The sequence below is a fragment of the Ciconia boyciana genome, chromosome 2, assembly GCF_034638445.1.
Source record: "Ciconia boyciana chromosome 2, ASM3463844v1, whole genome shotgun sequence".
NCBI classification, from domain to species: domain Eukaryota; kingdom Metazoa; phylum Chordata; class Aves; order Ciconiiformes; family Ciconiidae; genus Ciconia; species Ciconia boyciana.
The window spans coordinates 127,799,492-127,810,168 of NC_132935.1; the positions used below are offsets into that span (position 1 = coordinate 127,799,492).

The window sequence follows — 10,677 nt, forward strand, 5'->3', positions numbered from 1 at the left end:
ACAGCCCTTCTCTGCCTCCTCCTGTCGCCCGCAGGCAGGCAGGCAGGCATCTTCCCAGTGCTAGTTTCAGCATCAAGAGCAGCATTAGCATTTTCTAAGACCGAAAGTATGTAGCAAATAATAATAATAAAAAACCAAATCTCATGGAGGAAGGCGTTCAGGACCAGAGATTGTGCAAGTTAAGTGCTGACTATGACAGAGGTAAGTGAGGAAGAAGCACGCTCTGGGTGGAGACAGGAACATGTGTCAGAGGGAGATGACTGCGTATGGGACTCTTCTGTTTGGATACAAATGAGATCCTGGGATCTTGAAGCTCAATTAATGACATCTTCACTAATTAAAAAAATTAGATTTTAATGCCAAACTGCAGGAACAGAAAATAATCTCACCTTGCTATATGAACAGCAAGCAACTCCAAGTGCCACAGCTAGAGAGGGTTGCCAGAAATACGAGGTTTATGGAGGTGATGGTATTCTCTGCCATACAAGCCCCTGGCCTGCAGTCTCGTGCTCTGCCCCTCTTGCAGACAGGACAGCGTACGGCAGAGAGGTTAAGCAGCTTCCCTTTCCTAGTAGCAAGATTAAGCACTGACCAAGAGGCTCTTTGCTGTGACACAAACAGTAAATAGGACTTTTGCCCTTGAAAACACCATCTCAAACTGTGGTTCCCTCCCCATTCTGCATCTTCTAATTTTTTTATCTGCTTCTATTTTCAGCTCAGAACATTAAACAGTGCTGGGTTTTGGCTCCCTAAATAGGCACAGGGAAACTGCAGTGAGCTAGAAAGCTGAATTTTATCTTTTGCTCTCTGAGGCTGCGAGCGCTTTAGCTTTGTGTTGTCAGTATCTCACCGTTATTCTTTAACCTGACAGCAAAAAACTTGCAAGTCTGTATCTGTTCCTGATGAGGAACAGATCTTGTCACTTCATAAAAGATCAACAAAGGAAATGTTTCCTTTTTTATTTCATTTTTACAAGGTTTTCAGCTATTAATATAAGCAGAGTATGCATACTATAAAAAATTAACATCAGGGCTGCCTTTTTAATAATTATGAACAAAATGATTGCAACTGAAGAGTCGTAGCATATCTTGTTGTTCTACATGAATTATTATGTATATTATTCTGGTTATTTACACACTGTAATTAAGTGGGACTGTTTTGGTGCTCTGAAATTGTGGTTTGTTAGCACTTATACCCACTTACTGAGATATAAACATCTATAAAGTATGTTTCTTAAGAATTAAGTTTACTGAGGTCAAACTAACATTTTTTTGAAAGTTCTCAATTTCCTGTCTCTAATCCAAGGAGATTTTATATATACTAAATGTAAAATGGGTTCATATTTAAAAGGCTGACAAAAAGCAGTTTACCAGATTTTCCGTATATATTAATCTTAATTTTTCTCACGCCTGAACGCATCATCACAATGACAGCAGTGAAGAGGCTTGTGCAATCTCTCAGTCTCGAATTCAAACTATGCAGAATAAAGGAAAAGGGATCTGCGCAAACACTTCTTTTGCTGCTGTTTTAATCACATACCTCCTTATGCTAAAGTGGTGCAGTATTTCTAAAGGAGACTGATGCTCACTTCTTGTGGAGAAATGGGCTTTCCCATAAACTGGTCCTACAGCAGATGGAGAGCTGTAGCCACCTGCAAGCTCGCCTCTGCAAGGACAAGGTATACTACAGTGCCATAAGGGGTTTATAAGTGGCTCTGCTAATACTTTAGTGACTACCACTTTCTACAGAACAGATTTTATTAAAAAAAAAAAATTGATCTACCTCAGCTGATCAGAGGCACTTGATTCTTTAAGATGTATTAAGATTAATTGGAGCTGGAGGAGGTTGGGGCTTTGTCTTATAATGCTCCTGTAATTCCCAAACAGTTGAAGGAATTTTGTCAAACAACTGTCACCACAGGAGAAAAGTGCATGCCTTGAAAAACAAATAATGGAAATGCTTATAACCCATAAGTGATGAACAGAAATAGTGAGAGAGAAGAAAATGTACTTTGCAGCTGAAATCCTGGAAGAGACAACAGTTGCAAAATAGTTACTTTAAGGTGTAGCTGTTTCAAGTTTAAAGAGAGAGCCCCAGAAAACAGATGAGGTTGCAGCAGGATGAAATTACCAAAGGCTACTCTTGTAATGTGGCTGTGGGATATTACCGCTGCTAAACCACCGCTGTTTGCCCTGGTGGTGGATTAACGATTTTGAACTGAAAGAGGTTACATTTAGGTTAGATATTAGGAAGAAATTCCTTACTGTGAGGGTGGTGAGACACTGGAACAGGCTGTCCAGGGAAGTTGTGGATGCCCCCTCCCTGGAAGTGTTCAAGGCCGGTTGGATGGACACTTTATCTAGTGGAAGGTGTCCCTGCCCATGGCAGGGGGGTTGGAACTAGATGATCTTTAAGGTCTTTGGTGAAGTGTCTAGAGCAGAAGTCCTATGAGGAGTGGCTGAGGGAACTGGGGTTGTTTAGCCTGGAGAAAAGGAGGCTGAGGGGAGACCTCATTGCTCTCTACAACTACCTGAAAGGAGGTTGTAGAGAGGTGGGGGTCGGTCTCTGTTCCCAGGTAACGAGTGATAGGACAAGAGGAAATGGCCTCAAGTTGCACCAGGGGAGGTTTAGACTGGATATTAGGAAATTTTCCTTCACTGAAAGGGTTACCAAGCATTGGAACAGGCTGCCCAGGGAAGTGGTTGAGTCGCCATCCCTGGAGGTGAGGTATTTAAAAGACGTTTGGATGAGGTGCTTAGGGACATGGTATAGTGGTGGTCTTGGTAGTGTTAGGTTTACAGTTGGACTCGATGATCTTAAAGGTGTTTTCCAACCTATACGATTCTGTGATTCCATGATACTGTCCCTTCCAACCAAACCATTCTATGATTCTAACAAAGGTTAACCAAAAGTCAGAAATCTCAGAAGAGAGAATATAATAAAAATCCGTAATAAATGCATTTTTGTCTGATTTCTCATCCATACACACATAAATACTAAACACTAAATAAAATAAACACAATTAAATTAAACACTACATTTTCATACTTAGTAGAGACATGATGTGTAGGGTGGCAAGCTGACCTTCTCACATGGTGTCAGGATTTTGTATGTTATTATGGTGTCCATACCTGTATGTTATGTGCTGATCTAGGGGGAGAGGATGTTATGCAAACAGCTGTAAGGCTTAGCTGCACATGACTTTATAGGACGCAGTAGCCATTCAAACAATTAATTCCATCTACTGCCTAAGCAATATTGATATTTACATGGTTTCTTACTAATTTCAAATTATGGGCAGAATTATCAGTGCTGCTACCAATAGCGTTGCCTCATGTTTTCAATAACTTAAAACTCTGCCAGATATTAACTGTTCATACTGAAATTTTCCAATCCTGAAGCAGAACATTTGAAAAAGTTCCACGTAATATGGTTTAGCTCTTTCTGAGAATATGATTTGAAAAATATGTTGGTTTGCATGTATTAAACCAAAATTCTAATAAGTATTTTATAGAGAAATCTCCAAGATTGTCAGGTTTTAAACTAGGGCTTGGAAATTTGGGTGAGATGGCATCAGCATTGCACCTTTATCATTCTTGTAAATTTACCCAAATCAGAACAAGTTACAATATCTAAAAAGCAGCATCAGCTTGCCGGTGCTGAGTGGAGACATGCCTGTGTGTAGGTGCTGAGTTCAGGCAGTCCTCTCTGCGCCGGCTGGCCTCTATCAGGGAGTGCCTCACTAGGACTTACTCTACAGCTCTGTCTCCTGGGTTTGTAGCACCAGGTGCCAGACTTAAGAATAGTAAGACAGCATCGAGGAAGGAGACTGAGGAGAGTGGGAGTGAGCTGGCGAGGAAGGGGAGACTGGAGCAAGGAGCTGAAGTGGGAGAAAGGAGGTGCACGAGGACAGGAGAAAGATATTATCTTTGGCTGGAGAACAGGCAGAGAGGCTCGTGCTGGCTAGGCCCTCTGATGTCCTTGCAGTACCTGTCCTTGATTCCACATTTTCAGCCTCGTTGCTCTTCTGCAAGTTCTGCTGCAAAGTGCATCTCTCCTCCTATCCTGATGGCTGGAGGGCGCAGGGGTGTTTCCCCCAGACCTCAAAGCTCAAACACTGCTTGGCCCATTTGATAATACTTTTGCTCTTCATTATGCTTTCTTGATTTAGAAACGGACACATTCAAAATCCATCCTACATTAAAGGAACACGAACATTGCAAAATCTAGCTATGATAAGCAAGAAAAACAATATAATATTGTCCACATAAATGTAATTTATCTTCTGAGTGCCTAAATACAATGGTATAAAATATTTTTTTTTTTCCCAATTGACTCCTAAAGTCCTCACAACTGAAACTGGTGGCAATGAGAGTGAGATTTGACTAATTTGATTAGAGATATACCAGTGCTTCTGGCTCTGTTTCGTATTTCCCATGCAAGATTGGTAGATTTTTTTTAAATCTTAATCTTGAATATGCCCACCCCCCAATTACACTCCACTACCATGTCTGGAAAGCGATGAACAGATACAGAAAAGCTGATGAGGAACTACGTCCTATTTCCAGTTCTAACAGTGTGAAGGCACAGGGCTATGCATTGAATCACAAGGAGGAAACAACTGACTGAAACTTCACTAGGTACAAGAATAATCTAAATTGTGTCAAGAACTCTGTATTTCCAAACTTTTCACTTCTTGACTTTGTTGTATTACTGATTTTAACATAGTTATTAGGTACAATTTTTATATAATTTCACATGGGTTTCCCAGTTTCTTGACCATGTATGCATTAGCACACAATGATGCAATTCAGAGTTTATAAGAGAGTAAGAACAAAGCTTAGGCAAATGTAGTGTTACCTAATATTAAAATATTGAAATATGAAAATATGAAAATATGAAAACACTTAACATATTCAACTCCTTTATAGAATGACATGGGAGGAACAATCTCAGGACAAAACAAACCCACCTCATTTTGAACTTTCCAGAGATGAGGAAGACCACCTGGAGAAGGTCACAATTGCACCTGAGAATGATGATTCTAAGCACATTTCAATTTTTTGCTCTGCATGTCAACAAACAATATATCCATACCATCTTCTTTATCATAAAAAAACCCACAAAGCCCTAACTTTGCTGGGCTTTGATAGCCCACAAACAAAGATTGACAACAAAACACTTTTGGCTCAGAGACAGAAACTAATTTCAAAATTGATGAGGATTCCTAAATATTCTGAGACACATAGGCAGAAGATTGATTATTCATTTGAATTCCTTATGGATAATCACACTCCTACATCATATTGTGATCTTGCTAATATTAACAATCCTAGTACTTTTAACAAAGTAAATAATTCTTTAATAAAAGCATTATCAATTTGCCAAGATAAAAATTCCACATGGCAGGGAGACATGGAAGACAGATTTATTGTGCTCGACAACTATGGAAATAGGTCAGATACATGTTTTCTGGGGTTAGTTGATGGCTCTCACGGTGTGACAGCTGCAGAAACAGTTGCAGCAGAGCTTCCACTTTTATTTCTTGACCAGCTTGCTCAAACAGATTCTTCCTACAAAAAGAGTAAGGAAGAACAGCAAATTCTAGACACTTTTGCCACAGTAATCAAGGCAGATTACAGGGAAAGAGAGAAGATTTTCTCTGATAAACCAGGCAATGACGAGACCAACAAGACCAATACTTACAAATGGATTCACAAAGCATATGCCAAGTCCTTTTGGCGAATGGACAGACTTTTACGACTGGGAAGGAATGAGGTTTCCAAAGTTCGCTGGAGTGGCTGTTCAGCGGTTACCTGTTTGGTGGAAAGAATCCCCAGCAAAGAGACAGATGGCACGGAGAATGAAGAAAGCAAGCGTTCTGAAAACAACACGCATAGTCCATTAGCCAGGACAGCCAAAGGTGGTGCTGGGTTACTGCACATTGCTAATATAGGTATGTACATTCCACACCAGGATTTTTTTTTTCTCCACCCAATAAAAGAAAAAATAAGCTAATCTAGAGATTTGTTGGCAGTAGTTATCTAGAGATAAAAAGCAGCAATTGCTTTAACTTGACAACGTGAAGGAGACATGATAAATTCCCTTACAAGTGATACTGGTATTAGACAATAAGTATTAAGCTTGTTAGAGAAGTAGCTTCAATATGGTATTTGAGTTAAAGCAGTAAAGTCAATTTACTAACGTGAAGGACACAGTTAGGAAGCATTCCATAATACACAAGTAACCTCTGTAAGAGTAGTAAGGACTTTTTTTTTTAATCAAGAGGAAATTTAAAGTGTCATCATTTTAGGGCAGGCAATCACAAATCTGATTTTAGATCTGGTAAACCCCTCGTGTCAATGAAACATGCTTAAGATACTCTTTTTATTAATTTGTTTCATTGAGACTAAGTGCCACCACATTTTGCTACCAGCAAACTGAAAACATGATCTGTGGGGATCATCCAAATTAATAATTTCTGAAATAGGAATTGGTTGTTATTTACTGTTGTTATGGAAGATCTAGTCAGACCCGTTTCTTTATGAAGTAGAACCCTGCTTTGCCTTTCTATAGTGTAGAAAATCAGTTATTAATTACAATCAGAAACACTGATACATTCCTAATGCTTCTCCACCCAGCCCTACTGCAGCAAACACTACACAAAGCTCTCGCAGTTCTTTGCACCTCATTATATCTTCCCACTTCGTGCTTTTTGTTACCAGTTAAGTTCTCTTGTGTATGTAAGACAGCTGTAAGAGTAACAAGGAAGATGCTTGCTTTCCCATAAAGGCATACACAAGCAGAATTATATAAAAAAAGCTGCTGGGTGAATAGTTTCAAATGGATCTGTGTCTACAGTTATATTCTCTAGTATCTTCCAGTCTCTGCTTGAAGCACATGCCCAGCACTATAATACTTTTTTTATCACTCTCCCTAGTGCATTAGTAAGGAGTGTGCTAACACTGCAACTTTCCATCAACAGGGGCACTCTTTCCTCCTCAGATGAGTGTATTAATGAAAATTCTAAGACTTCTTCATATTCCTTTATATGAAATCTGACTGAGACTAATCAAGAGGGTCAAAGATCAGTAGGGAAAGGGAAAACTATTTTAGAGGCTTCATTTTTTTCAGGATGCAAAAAAAGATCATATTCCATGTTTGGAAAAACTGATCCCAGATTTAAAAAAAAGAAGTTGTTTTTTTTCTTAACAATAATATGCAATCCTCTGGCAGTCTGAGGGACACTATAAACCAACTTGAACATGCACCGACACTGAACTAAGTAACTGTGGTCTGTTCCCCCCTCCCCCTTCTTCTCCTCCTTTCTCCCAACGCTTGTTGCTATAGCCATACTTTCTCTACCTCAAACAAGCATTTTTGCAGCTACCTGAACTTTACTGTTACAGGTATCAAAAGTGTAGTTTAGCGCTAGCTCAGATATTCATTCTACACACATAAAAGTTGTAATGTTTTCAGACGCATTTGTTTTCACCTTATTGGGGAAGAAACCCATTTTTATTACAATGAGCTCGAGAGGTAAAATGAAGGTAAGAAAATTTGGTAGAGAATTCACCCAACCTAAGTCTTCTGGTTCTAGTTACCTGCCTCCATCCTTCCCTCCCAGATAAGGTTTTATGCTGGCTGCAATTAAAGATACTGTAAACTCAAGCTCTGCTAATGAGTTAAAGCTTGAAGTTGATCAGAGATACTTTAAGCCTTTTATGATTAAAGTCCACATTTTTGAACCACTGCTAAATACACATTTATTTAATCTAATACACTGAATTTTCCACCAAATGTATCACATCAAAGAAAGATTTGCACAACATCAACCTTCATTTTCCCCCCAGGAATGTGTTCTTACAGAAGCATAGACACGTTCCTTCAGCACGAGGTAAGCAACTGAAGAGGATGGTCACATATGCGGAGCAGGAGATGGTGGCATTGGCCAGCCTTGTCTTCTTCATTTAGTCCCACATGGATAAGTCAACTAGTTTTTGTCGATTCTTTTGCCCTGTCTCTGGTTTGCAGACAAAAGACTTGCATCCAAAAGCCACTAGATTTTACTCTTTCTTGCAGTCAAATTGTTCCACATGGGTTACACTATGCCCTTTGTTAGGGTTACAGCTGGTGGTCTTACTCCGAGGGTTGAAAGGAAATTTTAGACAATCTTCTAGCTCTCCATGGAAATCAGCGGAAGGAGGGAGCAAGCACAAGGAAACATTCACACAGCATAACTTAAGGCATCTACATTCTATAATCAATAAAAAAAGGTGCCTCTTTCAGTTAGATATTCCGAATCACCTTCTAGAGAAATCTGCCTTCACACAGACTACACTTAGCTGTCTCCTACACTAGACAATGCCAATACTGTCCAAGAAATACAACTACTGTATAAGCAGCGCCTACTTATGAACTCTTTTCAGAGATCTGTACCCTAGTCTAGCCAGATGATATTAAAAATACAATATAAATGAACATACTGCAGCCAGCTTAGTGTCTGGAAAGCTACCATCCCACTCAAGTTGATTCTGCAAGACATCACTTTTGCCCTTATGCCAACACATGGGAGGAGACCAATAACCTCCTCTAACAAAAAAAAAAGGTCTTCTCTCAGCATAGCCACAGAAGATCTCAAACAATACATCACCTTGTTTCAGAGCTGCTTTTCTGTACGCTCTGCATTCAAGTCTGACAAGACTAGTCACCTGCAGTGTTGCAATTTCTAACACTTTTCATTCTCACCCTGAAGATTTCAAAAGTGTTGAGGGAAAGGTAAAGTACCTATTCCTACTAAAGGAAAGAAGTTAGTCCTCAACTTCTCATGATGACTGTGAGAACTCTTGCTCCCTTGGGTCCCTTAACCAAGGAAGAGATTTAAGGCATCACGTTAGTAAACTGTAAATTCTACACGATGTCCAAATTATTTTCAGGTACTAGAAATTTTACATGGCTAAAAATAGTCTGAACCTGAAACTTGATGAGTTCATTCAGACATAATATTTTGAAAGCACACACTCTCCTAGGGAAAAAAAAAAGTATTTGAGAAAAATATGCACTCTTGCTTAAAAACCAGCCAAGGTGCAACATTTCCATCAGACTGCACTTTAAACTGAGTGAAATGTCACTTAAGATTCCTCATAAGAGTTTAGTTGCAGTCAGAAGAATAAGGTTCTGGAATAGTCTTCTGAATAATGGGAGGGAAAAACAACACAGAAAACTTTGCTGTAAAATAGAACCAGATTCATTGATGGACATATTGTTGTCTGTGGCAGTAGATAATTGAACTATGACCTTCATTTTTTTCCTAGTCCTTAGCAAAAGGCTAACTGTTAATGTAACAGCAGTATCTTAAGAAAAAAAATAAATATGCAAGAATTCAAAATATTATCTTTTTAAAATTTTAGGTAATGCACATGCAGTCTTATGCAAAAATGGAAAGAGTCACTGTCTCTCAAAAGAGCACAGCACTTCTAATGTAATGGAGAGAAAACGCATACTTCAGAATGGTGGAAACATCAGCACTAATGAACCAGACGGATTAGTAGAGGGGTACCTGAGAACTACAAGGGGTCTTGGACATCATGGAGATCCAGTACTGAAAAGATCTGTTATACCTGTACCTCATACTGTATCTGTCCCTATCGATGATACTTGTCAGTTTCTTATTTTAGCTTCTAATGGGCTTTGGGAGGTTTTGGATTACAATGAAGTACTTGCATTAACTCTAACAACATTCACTCATTATTTGAGAATGTATGAGTGTGTTCAACAAAACAGGACTTCTCCATATAAGTGTCAGTATTTGATGCCCCTCACTGAAGACAACTTAAATTACTCAAAGGCTATTAATGATCTGCAAGATAGAACAGAGATGCTGTATTCCAATAAAGAAATTTTTCTCACTGACTCAAAAGGCAACCTGAAACAAAATAAGCCAACATGTTCTAGGAGGAACTATTTGCAAAGTGAAGATGGAGTTCCTAAGGAAACTGATGACCACAAAAATCAAGCTGATCCAGAACTGTCTCTTTTCAGTAACGATGAAGTAAATTCACAGAACAGAGAGATTAAACAGTCCAATTCTAGCACACAAGGTGGCTCTGAAAAACTGAAACAGTTTGAGGACAGAAAAGTTTATCTACATAACAGTTTTCAGCCACAGTCACAGACCGCAGAGCAAGAAGAAACAGACACTGACACTTTCTGTGCAACAGGTCCAAGTTGCATCCATAAACAGCTACAAGAGAATGTACTGGCAATAGGGTCTAAAGACATGAAACAGCCCCAAGAAGACAAAAAAGCATGCCTATCTAATTATGACTCAGGTCCGCAACTGGCAAAAAAAATGGACTCCAAGATACTTTGTGACAAACCTGCAAGTTACACTGGTCAAGAACTGCTGAAGACTGTATCACCAGTGGGTTCTAAACCACCACCACAGTTTGGCGAGGACACAAAAACATACCTGTCCAATTGCGAATCACAAACTGCAGGAAGAGGCAGACTCACCTCTGAGAGACTCTATGACAATGCAGCAAGCTACATTAGTGAGCAACTGGTAAAGACTGCATTAGCTGCAGGTTCAAGAGATAATATTACTATTTTGATTGTGCTTCTAAATGGATGTGACAAGATAGCAAATTACCTCAGCATTTAAGAATTTATCATAGG

At 39.2% G+C, this 10,677-nt stretch overlaps 1 protein-coding gene across 1 annotated transcript; it reads left to right on the forward strand.

The window, feature by feature from the left end:
• Positions 1-192: 192 nt before the first annotated feature.
• On the forward strand, positions 193-10,663 carry PP2D1 (protein phosphatase 2C like domain containing 1). Its single transcript, XM_072851614.1, is given in 4 exon segments — positions 193-201; positions 4,444-4,640; positions 4,932-5,956; positions 9,411-10,663. Coding segments are annotated over 4 exon segments (2,484 nt in total).
• The last annotated feature ends 14 nt before the right edge of the window (positions 10,664-10,677 follow it).